General features: G+C 52.7%; 6 protein-coding genes across 6 annotated transcripts; 5 read left to right on the forward strand and 1 right to left on the reverse strand.

Annotated features, from left to right (window-relative positions):
• Positions 1 to 220: 220 nt before the first annotated feature.
• Positions 221 to 2,048, forward strand: HMPREF1120_06572 (uncharacterized protein; the record flags this gene model as incomplete). The annotated part of the gene is made up of 2 exons (XM_009160776.1): positions 221 to 1,438; positions 1,539 to 2,048. 2 exons carry the CDS (start codon positions 221 to 223, stop codon positions 2,046 to 2,048), a joined length of 1,728 nt encoding a protein of 575 aa, XP_009159024.1.
• Positions 2,049 to 3,023: 975 nt separating this feature from the next.
• Positions 3,024 to 4,124, forward strand: HMPREF1120_06573 (uncharacterized protein; the record flags this gene model as incomplete). The annotated part of the gene is made up of 1 exon (XM_009160777.1): positions 3,024 to 4,124. One exon carries the CDS (start codon positions 3,024 to 3,026, stop codon positions 4,122 to 4,124), a length of 1,101 nt encoding a protein of 366 aa, XP_009159025.1.
• Positions 4,125 to 5,162: 1,038 nt separating this feature from the next.
• Positions 5,163 to 6,347, forward strand: HMPREF1120_06574 (carboxylesterase; the record flags this gene model as incomplete). The annotated part of the gene is made up of 3 exons (XM_009160778.1): positions 5,163 to 5,189; positions 5,317 to 5,694; positions 5,793 to 6,347. The coding sequence occupies 3 exons, from the start codon at positions 5,163 to 5,165 to the stop codon at positions 6,345 to 6,347; spliced, it is 960 nt and encodes a 319-aa protein (XP_009159026.1).
• Positions 6,348 to 6,980: 633 nt separating this feature from the next.
• HMPREF1120_06575 (uncharacterized protein) lies at positions 6,981 to 9,376 on the forward strand (the record flags this gene model as incomplete). Its single annotated transcript, XM_009160779.1, has 2 exons — positions 6,981 to 7,307; positions 7,481 to 9,376. 2 exons carry the CDS (start codon positions 6,981 to 6,983, stop codon positions 9,374 to 9,376), a joined length of 2,223 nt encoding a protein of 740 aa, XP_009159027.1.
• Positions 7,835 to 10,884, reverse strand: HMPREF1120_06576 (peroxiredoxin). The gene is made up of 4 exons (XM_009160780.1): positions 10,354 to 10,884; positions 10,038 to 10,261; positions 9,759 to 9,970; positions 7,835 to 9,701 (listed from the first exon to the last, which is right to left on the reverse strand). Exons 1-4 carry the CDS (start codon positions 10,453 to 10,455, stop codon positions 9,676 to 9,678), a joined length of 564 nt encoding a protein of 187 aa, XP_009159028.1. The 5' UTR covers positions 10,456 to 10,884; the 3' UTR covers positions 7,835 to 9,675.
• Positions 10,885 to 14,657: 3,773 nt separating this feature from the next.
• HMPREF1120_06577 (two-component system, unclassified family, response regulator) lies at positions 14,658 to 16,451 on the forward strand (the record flags this gene model as incomplete). Its single annotated transcript, XM_009160781.1, has 1 exon — positions 14,658 to 16,451. The coding sequence occupies one exon, from the start codon at positions 14,658 to 14,660 to the stop codon at positions 16,449 to 16,451; it is 1,794 nt and encodes a 597-aa protein (XP_009159029.1).
• Between the last annotated feature and the right edge of the window lie 239 nt (positions 16,452 to 16,690).

A 16,690-nucleotide genomic window follows, 5' to 3' on the forward strand; every position in this document is an offset into this window, starting at 1 on the left:
ACGTCAGGCTCCAAGTTGGCAGGCTGATCTCCTGGAATGAGGACGGGAACCACTACATGATCCATTGATGACCATAACGGTAGTGGTAGTTGTGGTCTCGAGAGAAAGGGTCGAGAACTTTTTCGCTCCTACATCTCAAGCAAACCCACATCGCCGGTCTTGTGCCCACCCAGGATCATTGACCTCTGCTATCCACAGGAGTGTGAGAATTGCATGCAGTATGGAGGTTCTCAAGGCTGTGATATTTCTCTGTACCGTGCCAATCCTTTGGATATCGACATGCCGAACGTATGGCCTGGTCGTTAACTACTTGGAAGCGCGCAAATTCGGAATCCCCATCAAGATAGTGCCTTTCAATCGGCAAGATGACATCTGGTTGCACATGTGGCGGTATTTTTACCCGCTGTTCAGACATCTCCCATTCAATCTGGGCAGTTGGATGGACTATTCATATCACGGATGGAACGTGCACATTCGGTTCAAGGAGCACGAAGATCTAGGCGACTGCTTCGTGCTGGTGACGCCCAATAAGAACGAAATCGTCCTGACGGACTCGACGGCAGGAATAGAGCTGGAGAGCAAGTACAAGACATGGCAAAAGCCAGAGCACCACTATCACATCTTCAACATCTTCGGCAAGAACCTGCTGACGGCCAACGGCGATGACTGGCAACGCCACAGGAAGATCATCAACCCGGCCTTCCGGGAGCGGACGTACCATCTGGTGTGGCACGAGGCTCTTCGACAAGCAGGACAGATGGTCCAGTTGCTCAGGGCCCGCTCCGGTGGCCGCTCCTACCTGGAGGAAGTTCGAGATGATTGTGTCATCTTTGCAATGCACGTCCTGTCTGCCGTCGGGTTCGGGCACCAATATGACTTCGACGCAGGCCATCGACGAGTGCCCTTGGGTCATAAGGTCAGCTTCGCAGATACCATCTGGTACATATTCAGCGATTTCCTCCGGGTGGTCATGTTCCGAAACGCGGTTTCCTGGGTGCCGAAATGGTTGAGGCCCCGGTGGCTGCAGGATATCGAACTTCACCTGAATGAGTTCAGGCAATATAGTCAAGAGGCTATTGATCAGTGGAGAAAAACGGGCTCCGGTACCGGTCCCGCTCCTGCCGCCTCTGGCGCCGACATTATCAACGCCCTCATCCATGCCAACGAGGTCGCAAAGGACGACGATCGGAGCAAGCTTACCCCGGCTGGGAAACGCTCGTTTCTGAGCGACACTGAACTGTACGGAAACATATTTATTCTCAACCTCGCAGGTTTCGAGCCCGTCGCCAACGGGCTCATGCATGTCTTTCCGTTCCTGGCCACCCATGCCCACGTTCAAGAATGGGTGGGTGAAGAAGTCGACGCCGTACTCGACGAAACTGACGTTCTGGAATATGACCGGGTCTTTCCCCGTCTGTTGAGATGTAAAGCTGTCTTGGTCTGTCTTGTCCTTTCCTTATCACATTGATACTACCACTATCGCCATTTCCTGTGAATTTTAAAGGTATCCTCGCTGACATGATTTGTTACCTTTCCAGTATGAAACATTACGCTTCTGGGGTCCTCTCGGAGACACCACGCGGATCTGCCTGAATGAGCCACAGCTTCTCCGGGTAGGGAAACACGAACTCATGATTCCGCCGGGCGTTTATGTCAATTGGGACTTTGCGGGCTCGCAGACGGATCGACGCTGGTGGGGACCGGACTCTCTTGAGTGGCGGCCGCAGAGATGGATCCATGAGGACCCAGAGACAGGTCAGGAAGTCTTCAAGGCTCCCTCTCCTGCCGCCGAAAAGGCGTTTAATGCCTGGTCTGGTGGGCCCAGAGTCTGTGTCGGCGAGAAGTTCAGCCAGGTCGAGATCGTCGCCTTAATCGCCACACTGCTGCGCTCCTGTCGCCTGGGGCCGATGATAGTGCCAGAAAGGGGTATGCAAAATGAAGAAGATGCTCGACGTGAATTGCTAAGTGTGACTAATGATGCCGAGATGCCGCGCAGAGTCAAGAGTGAGCGGCTGAGGGATGTGGGCATCGTGTTTGTTGACCGATGATTGCGGTGCAGACTCAGACTGCCGGAGCTATGAACGGATACGTCTAGTATGATTGGCTCTGTGATGTGGCAGCTACAGTGTTCAACCACTTGTGGTCTGCTGGCAAATGTCCTAGAAAGAGGCCGGACCTGGCACGTCCTGTACCCTGCTTTTTCATACAAGTCCCCAGCTTACATTTAGGCAGTTAAGCACAGTGCGCAGAAGGAAGAGGTCGTCTGGGTAAAAATCAACATAACTGTCTCCTTAGTGGACAAACCCTTCCACTGTCATGCTCAAAATCGTCGCCGTTGAAGCTGCAAGGACGAAGGAGTAGTTGTCTGGCGTAAGGTGCCCCTAGTAGTCCTCAGCCTCGCACGTGACAGGACTGTTGCTTACGTGATGGGCTTATTGCAATTCTTGGCACGTCGCTCTTAGTAATCGCGACCTCGGGCCTTGTATCCTCTATCGCGATGGCGAACCTTCTATATATATATATCGACTGCATCTGTATATTAGATTTCTTTATCTAAACCCTACAATGCTCTAACCCGGTGTTTGCTCAATTTCAATATAAAAATTCAGATATAGGCGATTCGTTTTCCGGCGGTCAGATGTCTTCCATGACGACGCGCATTTGAGCAGGAGGGAGCTGTGGCGTCAATCGGAGGTTGTGCTGTGCTTCCCATACTGTCGCCAGTGTGCACTTCTACTTTGATATCCTGGTTCCCAACTTCAGGGTTGCCTAGTCGCTGAGACAACAAAGGGGGGCTAGGCAATCAGCGAGCACTGGCGCGCCTGCTACAGCTTGCGCACAAAGTAACAATCTCTGCTTCCATTTCCGACCAGTCTTTTCTATGTGGCGACAGCATCCAATCAGGCGTTCTTGTCTTTGTGAGAAGGACTTGTCTTTCTTGTGAACATAGCAAATTGTAGCGCGGCCGCAAAATCCAGTCACTCCGGTTTTGTGATACGAAGAACACAGAGAACACAAACGCGATGCGGGTCCGGATTCGAGGGCCGTCGGGCAAGTCGACAACAGCAACGCTCGACGAGTCGGCGACCGTGGAAACGTTGCGTCAAACCATTGCCGCCGAAACAGGATTGTCCTCGTTCGACGTCAAAGCTGGCTATCCTCCAAAGACGCTGCCGCTCGACCAATATACTGGATCCAAGCTGCTGTCGGAGCTTGACGTCAAATTGAACGGAGAGCAACTGATAGTCAACCCTGCCGAACCATCCGCAGCGCGAAAGGATTCCACCGCCACCACCAAGCAGCCAGCTCAGAGTGCTTCAAGCAATGGTTCGCAGCAAACCCAAGCCAGCCCGGGCTCATCGAACGACCATCACCGCAATGTTGCACAACCACCACCAGCAAACGCAGGTCCTACATTAAACAAATCCACCACGGCAGCCGAACCATTATCCCTCACGCGCAAAGAAAACAAAGAAATGACCACTGACCCACCGGAGATCTTCCTACCAGATCTAGGCGGATCACTCGTCCTCCGCATCATGCCGGACGACAACTCATGCCTATTCCGAGCAGTAGCCAGTGCCGTCTTATCAGACGTGGACGCAGTAACGGAATTGCGATCAATCGTCGCGCAGACCATCCAGGCGAATCCCGAGAAATACACCAAAGCGATCCTGGACAACAAGGAGCCAGACGCTTACTGCCGCTGGATCCAGAGCGAAGATGCCTGGGGCGGCCAGATCGAACTGGACATACTTAGTCGACAATTCGATATTGAGATTTGCAGTCTTGATGTCCAGACGTTACGGGTCGATCGGTACAATGAGGGCGCTGCCCGACGTTGTTTTGTCGTCTACTCGGGCATTCACTACGATACCATCGCCTTGAGTCTGTTTGGCATGTCGCCGGAGAATGATGTCAAGCAGTTCGAGGAACCGCTGTCTACTGAAGTCTTGGCTAGTGCCATTGCGTTATGCCAGAAATTGCAGGACCGGCATTACTATACTGACACGGCGGGGTTCAGGCTCAGGTGTGGTGACTGTGGAGCAGTTTGTGTCGGTGAGGCTGGGGCCACGAGACATGCAAAGGATACGGGCCATTATAATTTTGGGGAGGCCGCCTGATCAGTCTGACTTCTGCTGGAGTGGTTTGTTTTGAAAGAGGTCGCATGGAGCGGTTTGTTGGGAATGGATGATGGTTGTTTTATCGCTGAAGAGAAGAGCATGGCCAGTGCCGCTTTGAGAGAATCAATATTGATGGTACGATTCTTGCACAGGATCTTCTAGAGGACACCTAGTAGTAGAGTCTGATAAACAGAGAGACAGGGCTTAATTGGTCTTTTTGTCTTTATACCCAACTAGAGCGCTGTATGTATGTTTGAATTCAAGCAACAAGCCAGACAGTAACGGCATCCAAGCAATATGCCGAGAGAGAAGGACCTTCCTTGCATGGACTCTCATCCCTCGGCTTGGCATTATCGGGATTACGAGACTGCGGTACCAAACCAGAAAGATAGTCTAGGACCCAGACTCGCAGTAACCATTGCAGCCGCCGTAACCAGACTAAATTGATCCCAAATACACAAAACCCCTCCAGGAGATGCTATGCTTCGACTTCAGCTCCTTGCACGCTGAGGTGCCGCACTGACGCTGCAAGAGCGTTGAGCATTCTGACTCGTGAGAGCCGAATCGGGGTGTTTCTGTTTTGCGGGGACCCGAAACGGCGGAGCGGGCGGTTCTCCAGCCTGGGGGGTTCGACGAACTGAACTCGAATCCATCTCGCTTAATCCCGTATTATTCGACCCGATTCACGTTCAGCTGGCCCAACCTGGGGTTTGCGTTGGGGTGCAGTGCCAGTGCCAGTGCCCAGGACCGCCGTGCCGCAGCTTCATGGCACCACGTCCCGCTCAGCTGTATCCCACCCGCCAGGAGGTATAGCCGAGGTTGCTCGTATTGGGAAGCAATGCATTCCGTTGTCCTACCCCAGTAATTAGTATATAGGTTCACAAGACAGTGCAAAGGAGACGTCGTCCTTTCTACGGTGTTTCGGACTGTTTCCACACCAGCAGACGTTCCTCAAATCCTCGTTTGTTTTCAATATTCTACTCTGAATCCAGCCAGCCAGATATTCCTGCTTTACTGACACACTTCAGCCGAATCAAGATGAGTTATACAGAGTCATGGATTGAGGTACGTCTTATTCCCATACGTAGCTCTCCCTTCCCCCCACCACCCCAACCCCCCGGGCCGCCGCCCAGCCTGAGGCAATAACAAACAAAGAAGAACATATTCACATTTTTGTTGTTTGTATATATAGTTGGAGAAGAACCTCGGTGGTCGCATGGTGTTGCACGGAACCCCCGAGGAAATCAGAGGACAATATGAGCAACTAGTACAGCTACTGCTGCCTCAACTGCCGCAGCCGTCGGACGCGGTGGAAAGCAAGGACGGCGAGGTCGACGGCATCAAGTACCGACTGTACACGCCCAAGGAAGCCTCGAAGCAAGGACCCTTGCCCGTGGGAATCTGGACGCACGGCGGCGGCTGGATGACTGGCGACCTCAACTCGGACGACCTTCTGTGCCGAGTTGTGGCTGAACACGTCCCTTCCATCATTGTCAGTGTGGACTACCGCCTTGCGCCGGAACATAAAGTCCCCACGCAACTTCAGGACACACTGAAGGTGTATAGATGGGTAAGTTAGACTCTAGTACTCTCCCTTTGTCAACAAAACCCTGGTTTTGTTGTCTGTCAATGCCAGACTTTTGTCCTGTTCTGACTTGTGTTCTGCAGGCCCATCAAAACGCAGCTTCTATCGGTGGAGATCCCAACAAATTCTACACCATCGGCGGCTCGGCCGGCGGTGCACTCGCATTGCAGGTAGCCAACGCTCTTGTCAAAGACCCCTCGAAGCGCAATAACATCAAGGGTGTTGCCGCCGTGGTCCCCTGCACGCTTCACTGGGACAATGTGCCCGAGGAGTACCGGTCCATTTACAAGGCGTATGAGGAGAACAAGGAGAACGTACCGATCATCGACAAGGGGTCTATGGAGGCTTTTTATCACCATGCCGGCGTGGATCCCAAGGACAGCAATATCTTTACCGCCCTGGCTACCGACAACCACAAGAACTTCCCGCCTACTTACTTTGTGAGCTGTGAGAAGGACCCGCTGCGAGATGATGCCTATGTCATGGAGGCCGCGCTCAAGAAGGCTGGTGTGCCAACCAAGCATGACCATTATAAGGGTTTGCCGCATTATTTCTGGATTTTCCCATCTGTGCCAGAAAGCCAGGAGTATATTCAGAACCTGATCGGGGGTGTCAAATGGTTGGTCTCGCAGATGTGAGATGATTGCTTGCTTCACGTTGCAAGGACCAGGTTTGCTCAAGTGGTCGTGTTAGTAGCGTTAGTGTGCAATCCGAGGATCACAATACATTCGACGGTCTTACAGTACCTTACCAACTACCTTGTGATGTGCATCTGTTTTCCGACTCGTAGGTCGCTCCGCGATCTGGTACAGATTAAGGGAAAGGTTAAGGGAAAGGTGTCTGGTGTAAGGGAGTGTCACCGTGGCCCAGGTGTGTTCTTGCGCGTGAACCAGTGTCATAGCCCATGTTTTGTGCATGCCTCTACTCCAGGAAGACGAGCAGATGATTCAGTAAAGTATTATACAAGGCAGCTCCAGTCTTAACTGCTGTGATAAGAAAGTTTGTCCATGAAAGGTACAATGTAAGGTACCTCGACAGGTACAGCGACCGAACTGACTGATGAACCTAAAGATGATGCAACCGCCATGACTCGACGCTCCAGATTGATCTGTCCACAACTGACTCGACGTGCACATGCATTGGACTTTGACTCCAACTCCAAACCTACAACTTCAAGTTCCCCCGAATCCAAAAGACCAGGTACGGCAGTTTAACATACCTGGCACCATCCCAGCAGTGTCTTCTACTGCCTGTACAGACCAGCAGTGTACATGGCCAGCCACTACTTCGCCGGCCTCGATGGGCCACTGTCCACCGGTCCAGATGTGCCCACGACACCAGGATCGGAGGGGTCAGGGTCAGGGCCAGGGCCAGGGCCATTATCGGCTTCGCGACGAAGTAATGCCCTGACGACGAAACTCGCGGGTGTTCTATCCTCATCGTTTGCCGACCACGAAACCCGCGATGCGCTCCGCGTGCTCGACGGGCGCGGGATACAAAGTGACGAAGAGACCAGAAGAAATCTAAAGGCCGCGGCGCAGAAAGAGGTGATATCCTGCAATGCAAAGATTGTGGACGATTTTGGACAGGTTGCGGAGGTATGTATTGCCCAGACCCATATGCCCAGGGGCTACTGAACCTCTACAATCTGCCACGTTGGCACATGCTCGGCTTGGGAAGTGTCTTGTTACAGTACGCAGTTGAATTGCAAAGACAAGAAGCAACCCCGAGAAAGACAGATCTCCAGGCTAACACCTTCTCCCTATTCCAGCAACTCAAACGCGTGGGCGCCATGATCGCAACCCTCAACCAGACATGTGCCTCAATGCGGCACCACATCGTGGCCGCCAAGCAAGAAACCGGCCCAATGCTCGAAGAAGCCAGCACACTGCTAACACGCAAACAAGAGACCGAAACGAAACAACAGCTCCTAAACGCCTTCAACGCACACTTTCTAGTATCCCCCTCCGACCTCGACATCCTAACCAGCTCCGCGGAACCAGTTGACGAACGATTCTTTGCCGTTCTAGACCGAGTGAAACAGATTCACCGAGACTGCGAAGTTCTATTAGGTTACGACACCGAGAACCAGCGCCTTGGATTAGACCTCATGGAACAGACGGCACGACATTTGGACGCGGGCTTCAAGAAACTATATACTTGGATCCAGCGCGAGTTTCGGGCATTGGATCTTGAAGACCCGCATATTTCGGCCTCGATCCGTCGCGCCCTGAGGGTTCTGAGTGAACGGCCTACATTGTTTCAAAATTGTTTGGACTTTTTCGCAGAGGCCAGACAGTCGACTTTGGCCGAGTCGTTCCATACTGCTCTGACCGGCGGAGCCGTACCCGGATCAGGTAAAGCCATTGAATTTTCAACCCATGAACCATTACGATATATAGGCGACATGCTAGCCTGGGTCCACTCGGCGGCCGTGTCGGAAAAAGAAGCCCTCGAAGGTCTCTTTGTATCGGATGCAGACGAGATCGCAAAGGGTCTCTCCTCGGCCGCCCAGGCCAGCGAGCCATGGGCACGTATCCCAGGCCGTCGAGTTTCATCATCAACCTCAATATCTTCATCCTCCTCTTCCCCCACCTCTACCGAAGAGCAAAATCAAAACCAAAAAGACCAAAAAGAACCAGTCTTCGACGGCCGCAAGGCTCTATCCGAACTCATCTCGCGCAACCTCGCCTCCGTCTGCGAAACGCTCCAGTCGCGCATCGACATCGCCGTGCGAACAAACACCGACCCTGTTCTAGCCTTTAAAATCTTCAACTTGTTAGACTTCTACCGCGACATGTTCGGCAAACTGGTTGGCAGCGACTCGTCACTAACCAAAACAATGCAATCCCTACAAACCTCGACACTCGCCCACTTCGAGGCCATGATGGAGGAAGAAACCGCCGCCGCAACCGCCACAGCGGCAGAGGATAGCTCAGCATCCACAGATCTCAGTCCACCCGCTTTCCTGACCACGGCTTTGTCCCAGTTTTCAGAAGTCGTCACGGCCAGAGGACCCCAGATGACGGAGCGGGAATTGGAACGTCTGTTCGCCGCCATGCTCGGCGGGATCCTCAATGTCTGTGCAGAGGCCGCCGTCCAGATCCCCGATGTCCGGCGCAGCACCATTTACAAGATCAATTATATGGGTCTCGTGCGCTCTACCCTGGCTTCTCTCTCCGGTCAGGCCCCCGTGGTGCAAATTCCCCTGGAGAAAAGCGTGGCCGAGATACACTCCCTGCGCGATCAGCTGGTGGAGTATTTGGCCACTACATTCCTTGAGGATTCGGGCGTCAGGGACTTGATGCAACAACTCGATACGCGCCGAGGCACCAGTCCCGAAAGTGCGAGATCCTGGCTCGTGGAGAATCTGGACGAGGCCGCCCAGCGCCTGGACGAGTTCTTGTCTTCAGCCTTCATGGACGCCCAAGATTCTTTGAAAAGTGTCGTCGATCGAACCATCGCCAAAGACGTCATTGCCGAGGCAGTGGAGCGATTCTGCGCGGATTTCGACGAATTGGAAGGTCTATTGGGAGTTATAAGTGCAGAGAACATACGACCGGAGGGCGATGAAGCAAGCCAGAACGACCAAATAGAAGAACAAGCACCATCAATCAGAGGGCTTTATCCTCGTACCGGCGCAGAAGTTAGGGCTCTACTGAGCTGATGCAGATAAGAAGGTTACGAACTTCACACTTGAAAGCAACTGAAGAAGACAATCACGAGATAGGAATACTCGACCGGTAACTGAATATTGATTGACTTGCGGTGGTGTAGGAAGGCCCCTAAAAGGAAAAAAGGAGAACACTTCGATAGAGATGATTGATTCAATCCAGGCCGGTGTGGGTTTATAGTGACGCTCGCACTTCCTGCACCCAAGCAATCACATCACAGCTGTGCCTTTGGAATGGCGGACCTGGCACACTGTCACTTTCTTTTCACCCTGAACCCGTATCTGGCAGAGGCTTACAGCACTTTGTCGGCGGCAGACACTGTTTTGGAATTAGAAAAAGAACAAAGTAAATACAAATCCAGGATAAAATGCTCACCTGTGACACCGGTGTTGTCAGGCTCTACGGCAACCTTGACGGCCTTTCCATCTTCGGTGACAACGGCGTAACGCTTGCTTCGCTTGTTGCCCAGCAGTTTTGAAGCATCAAACTCGACATCCCAAGCTCGGGTAAACTCGCCTGCGGGGTCGGCGAGGAACCGAATGCCGCTCTTCTTTGACTCGTCGAGGCTCTTGGCCCATGCTTTCATGCTATACCAACAAATGTCAGATTGGCTGTGTGCAACAACAGGGTGCGGTCGTCTAGTGTCTGTCTTACACAAAAGGGTCGTTCACCGAGACCACAAACACTTTGCCAGCGCTCTTGAGCTTATCACTTGCAACGTAGCCGGGAATATGGGTGTCGGAGCATGATGGAGAGAAGGCAGCGGGAACGCCGATGATGACGCCTTTGCCGGAACTGAGCTCTTTGGACAGGTTGACCTTGTTTCCGGGCGAATCCTCGAACAGGTCGACGTCGGGAATGGGGTCGCCTACTTTAACCTATACAAAGCGTGAAACAGTCAGCACAGGACCCTAGACCCGCGGAGGTGGGCAGAGTAAGGTAGGGACGTAATGCAAAGTAGGTGCAGTACCATGATTGCTGGTGTCGATGAGAATGATCTGATGAATGAAGCTGATGATGCTGGACGAAAAGAGTGTGAAGTAGTAGTCCGCAAGATGGATCGAGCCAACATTGCACGGAGGAACCTCTGGCTTTATGTTCGCACTACAAGTCTAGTATTTGGAATAGTAGCAGAAGCGGCAGTCTGCAGTCTGCAGTTCAAGGTGCAGGCGCAGGTCAAGTGTGATCTGACGCGGGTCAAGTTGCCGTTGGGGTGTTATCTCTTGTTAATCAGTGGACTGGAGTGGCAGAGCAGTGGGATAGTACAGTAGCAGTAGCTGTAGGAATAAATTGAGAACCTTAACGCATGAACAGCGCAGCCTGAGGCACACTGCAGTGGTAGTTGCCAGTGTCGTCAGTGGCCGTCTGAAGCTGTGGATTGCGCAATTGGCAGCTGCCCAGGCACAATATGGGTGCTTCTAGCAAATGCTGGGGCCGCAAATGCAGATATCCGGCTTAGTAATCGCGGGGGAGGGGGAGCTTCGAACAGCTTTCAAGTTCCCCAACCCGCTTTACCGAGTTCAAGAGGTTGTCCAGTTGCCAGCCCTGGAGTGCAGTGGAACTGGAAGCGCGGAACAGGGTCAGGCACTAAACTTAACGTACCTAGGTACACGTTCAACTTTCAGCCAACAATTTGAAATAGCGTACAAAAGATTGTACAGTATTTTGGATTCTTATTCTAATGCTCATAAACGCTTCTAAACTCCCCAAACACCCCCGCGCGAACATTCAGGAGCAGGGGCAAGCTTTGAATACATCATGATGTTTACCATAAAAGGGGAGCGAACAATATATAGAGGGCCAACCTCTGATCACGTTGCCGCACATTCCTAGCGGCCTACAGTACATACAAGATTTGGAATTGACGTGCCTCCAGCCCACTTTGCTTCAGTGCACTGCGTTCACACAAGCGGCTTAGGACAAGGCAGCAATGTGTTGGCAATTCAGCTTGCACCATGATGGCGAAATTGGTCAAATTATTCTTTGTTTACAGCAGAGTTGTGGAGGGTACAAACCGGCCTTGACGCGACTGATCGCGAAGTATTGAGCAGAACTCAGTCCTCCCAGCCCTCTCGATAGGTACTCACTGTTTGCTTGCAGTTTTATGGGCCACTTTCCGGTTGGAGCCGTGCCCGTATCCTAATTCAGACCATAGCTTCATGCATTTCCCAAAGGAGACCTGTCTCCGATGAACGTCGCTGTCTTCATAACAACACTACTGGTACTGGCGTGACTTACAGAATGGTCAGGCTCTTTATTTTTGGCCTATTTGAGTCTCGAACCCTTCTCATTTCATATCGGGATACCTTGACGGGACCCTCCTGGCCCGGGCCAATAGGTTGGTGCATCATTTAAACGTGTTTGACGTGAACCGGTCGCTAAGGAGAGAGGTTGGCTACCGATGTGCTATAAGCGACCCATGTTTTGCATGCACAGGGCATCTTTAACCGCATAGTCACGATAATAGTAGAAGCGGACGAACTGCTCAGACGAAAGAAGGGATAACACGCCACTTTGGCAGTCGACAGTTTTAAAGTGTGGCTTGGGCGTCCGAGTTTCAACGGCCAAGTATGTTTTTGACTGCTGTACCACGGATGTCGTGGGAGAGGCCCCGATCTTCAGGCTTGATTGCACGCCATTCCAGATTGCTGAGGGATGTAACGATCGATGCATTGACCAGAATAAAGAAAGGGAGCGACTATGAGTGCCTCGCGTAGTCCTCGCCTCGCGGCCTCAGCAATCACAGCGACGGACATGTTCGCCTTCCTATCCCTGGTATGAGGTGGAGTACACGTCTCAATCAAGGTGTCAGCACACGCATACCAAAACAACTGCGATCAAGCAGGAATTATGTGTGGCAACCACATCAGAATACCACCGAGACTGGAGTCATGGTGTTTCGACAGAGGCGGTCCTTGGGGTTGAGCCTGTATGTGACGGATTATATTCAAGGGCGGAGAAGGAAGCCCATTGACATCGACCTTCACGATGAGAGCAAAGGCAGGCTTCAGGTCTCTCAGCGATCCTCTAGTACTCCAGCGCGAGCGGCAGCGGCGCTCTATTTTCGGAGGATAGAGCCCAGCATCAAAGAATGGCGGACTGGCAACTGTGTCGAAGCCTGCAACTATTGTTTGCTTCGCCAACAGTCCTAACCTGAAGGCCTGAATAGAGCCTTCCATGGTGGAAGCGATGGTTTTTCTCAATCGGATGAGATGTGTTTAACGCCGGAACTGCGCACGAATCAGTTTCAGTGCTCGAGGCGATGCCTGTCAAGCCAAAGACTACTGAGCCAGGGCCTCTCTCCAACGGCGGCCCTGATCAGCTTGACGCACAAACCACTGTCACCGACCTTCATCACGCCCCCAAGCCGCAACGGGCAAGGATGTCCTCCAATTAAGGCCTGCTTGTAGAACCCCCGCCATCAGGGCAACTAACGCATCCACATTTGGAGGCCAGTGCAGGGATGGTATGTTGTGCTAGGACATAACAGTTTAGCCACATCCGCCGTGTGGACGGTTCACGGCTACGAACAGCGGCAGACTGGTTTGTCGGCCATATTTCATTGGGTCGGTACCAGACTGTGGTCCCTGCAGGCCTCGGCCAACTGAAAAAGATGAGAACTGAACAGAGAACGAGCAAAACTGGAGCTGCCACCCCGAAGTTACAGATGCCAAATCCGAGAAATCCGCTGCGCATTGGCAACTGCGTGCACCTCTTGCAACTGCCGGCGTAGAGGAAGTATCACGACTGTTCGCAAGCACGGGCGTGGCAGGCTGGTCAGGCCATCAATTGTAGAGGTACTATCACCAGGGTAAACGGAGCCCCTTCGCCGACGACTCGCTAACGACTACAATGTATATGATAGAGCAATAATGAATAAAAGGCGAGGGCCCTGCATAGGATGGCGTAACACCCTCAGGGTTGTGGTCAGTCGGGACAATCGATCGTTGGAACCTAGTAAGGTACGACAGGCAGCTATACCACACTGTAGGCCAGCAGGAGTACGCGGTTTTATTAAGGGCGGTGATCAGAGCCTGGGGGTCTGTCTTCCGCCTAGGGAGCCTCCCAACCCCGGCCTCCTAGGGCCAGTGTCCAGCATTGCGGTAGCAGTATGAGGTAGTGATCGCTCTCCCACCGGCGCCTCCCTCCGACGCTCGAAGCTGGGCGCAATTGAACTGCTTCAAATCACAATCCACCCACATCCACTACCTACGAGGTAGGTACTGCCACTGCCAGTGTCTCCCTATCCCATCGCAACCTCAAGCTTTAAGCAGCCGTCTTCAAGTTATCCACCTCGCCTCCAACTGACCGATGGCCGTGCGCCCGTCCGGTGTTCGCAAGTTCGTTGCTTGCTCCATCCACTCAAAACACACTTCGCTACTACTGCTTGTACAGCTGCTCCGGCTCTGCCAGTAATTAGTAGTGTCAGTCAAGTTGAGGCTGACCACCGCCGCTCGCCGAAGTCGAAGGCACCAAACACACACTGGCAACCCACATCTTCCCTGCCGCCATTCCTTGCTACCCGTCTAGCGCGGCGCTTGGTGCCCTCGGAGATCTCTCTCACAATTCCCGCCCCGACCAAGATTCTTCGAATCCTGGCCAAACAGGGACGAGCTACTCCTGCGAGGTTGCGTACCCTCCAACCTGAAGTCCTTCTCCTCCTCGTCCTGCTGAGTTGCCCACACTGGAATTCCACTGCACTTTGGCACACCGACCGCTGGTCTGAACTGCCCGTACCTCATACCTCAGCCTACGACCACAACCTCCTACTGTAACTACACCACTACAACCGACCGTCGCCGGCGTCCACCCATCGCCCTCGCGCATTCTGTGCTTCTCGCGAATTCGAACCGCATTCAACATTCCATCACATCACATCGACAATAACCATCCGCACCCAGCAAATCTGATCGAAATTTTATCTCACGCCAGCTCACTCTCGCCCGCGATTTCTGCGTACCCTTATTTTTAGGCGATGTGTTCCTGATCCGGCTGCGTGCAGTCGATTGCATCACCGCTCACCACCACCACCCCTCGACGATATCAACCCTCGAAACCTCGACGGAAAAGAACACCCAATCGCCTCCTTACAATTGACATTGTCCTTCTTGACGCATTTGTCTGGCCTCTCATAACTACGCGACATGGAGGGTCAGAGCGGCGGCGCTGCGGCGAGCAATAACTCGAGCGACTTTGTGCGCAAGTTGTATAAGTGCGTCTGCCTTATCGTTGATCATCTCGCAAACCGCAGAAAACTAATCAATGACATGTAGGATGCTCGAAGACCCCTCGTATTCCTCGGTAGTTCGTTGGAGCGACGATGGCGACAGTTTTGTTGTGCTCGAAAATGAAAAGTTTACCAAGTCCATTCTACCCAAACATTTTAAACATTCCAATTTCGCCAGCTTTGTCCGCCAATTGAACAAGTACGACTTCCACAAGGTGCGACAGAACAATGAGGACGGTGGAACGTCAATATACGGCGCAAATGCCTGGGAGTTCCGCCATCCTGAGTTTAAAGCGAACAGCAAAGACACCCTGGACAACATCAGACGCAAGGCTCCTGCGCCCCGCAAGACATCCAACCTTAGCGAGGATCAGATCTCGATTCAGCAGATTGACCTAATGAACCAACAGATTGTAGCACAAGCCCAACAGATCGAGTCTTTGGTGCAGACGACTACCCAGCTTCAGATGAATCACCAAATGGTGGTCCAAGAACTCCTGCGCCTACAGAAAACCGTGGTCAACCATGACCGAGTCATGCAGGATGTCATGAGCTATTTGCATTCGGTGGACGCGAAGCAGCGAAGGGACAGCAAAGGCCTGTTTGCTCCTCAAGCGGACCAGGCGCAGACGGGGACCACTTTGACACCCACCAGCCAAAACATGCCTCCGCAAGAAGATGACATTCCAGCCTCTCCGTTGCAGCATGCCTCGAAGCTTCTCAACGAGGTCAAACCTGACGGTCAGTTTAACACGGCTGGCTTGGAGCAGTTGAACACCAACATGGCGACTCCGCCCAATCCACAGGATCCTCGCAGTGCTCAGCTCCGAGGGAACAACTCGGCCACGTCCAGCGGTAGCATGGGATATGTAAAGATGAATCCGAATGATATGGATGCCATCGTTTACCCCATGGGTTCCAACAACGGCATTGATCCCATGTACAGCGAGCACATCAACAACATCCCCTATCCCATGCCCTCGAGAGAAACACAAGATCCGCGGGCCCAGTTTGCCGACACCCGCAAGAAGAGTGGTCTGGTTGACCCCGGTTGGAGTCGGCCGCCTAGGATCCTGTTGGTCGAGGATGACCCGACTTGTCGACAGATCGGAGGCAAATTCCTGTATTCATTTTCCTGCGTGGTCGATTGTGCCTTGGACGGTCTGGAGGCGGTCAGCAAGATGCAAGAAGGCATCAAGTACGACATGATCCTCATGGATATCATCATGCCGAACCTGGATGGCGTCTCGGCGTGTCATATCATCCGGCAATTTGATCGCACCCCGATTGTGGCCATGACGTCTAACATCCGATCGGACGATATTCAAATGTATTTCCACCACGGCATGGATGACGTCTTACCTAAACCTTTTACTCGCAAGTCCCTCCTGGATATGTTGGAGAAACATCTCATGCATTTGAAAAAGCTTCCGCAGGGAAGAGACGTACAACAGCAATCCGCCTCAACAGCCATGGGTCAGTCCGGCGGACCGTCCTCTTCAGGGCAGTCGGTACGCGATGACATGTCCGCTGGGACGTCTCCGGCCGGATCGAGTGGAGCGTGGAACTCTCCAAGCCAGTATTCGGGGTTGTCGCCTGCGAATGCCAACATGACTTTCACGGGACTACCTCAGCAACAACAACAATTCATGGACATGAATGGGAATACATATTCGACAGGGCCCCAGACGCCCATGGGGATGCGACAAGGAGTAATGCAACAACAAATGCAGAGGAGGGGTCAAGCCGAGATGAGTGGAGGTGGTGAGATGGGAAATGCGAATAAACGCCAACGGATATACGCCCCACAGCAGTCTATGGCGGCGCCTATGCGACAATAATTGGAAGATTTCTGTTCCGAGAAGAGCTTAATGATTAGCGCTAGCAAACAGTCATTGTCGAACCAGTCGGCCCAGAACGGTGACGACACCGGTGTATAAAAGTTCTCGTCACCTTCGAGTACAAAGAGTCGTACTGCCATGATTGGTTGATGAGGTGACACGAGGACTAATTGCACCCGGGTGTCATCAAACCCGCTCACGTTGGTCACCTCGGGAAGATACCAGAAATCGTCCGTATA

The sequence above is a fragment of the Exophiala dermatitidis genome (genome assembly GCF_000230625.1).
Source record: "Exophiala dermatitidis NIH/UT8656 unplaced genomic scaffold supercont1.5, whole genome shotgun sequence".
Classification (NCBI taxonomy): domain Eukaryota; kingdom Fungi; phylum Ascomycota; class Eurotiomycetes; order Chaetothyriales; family Herpotrichiellaceae; genus Exophiala; species Exophiala dermatitidis.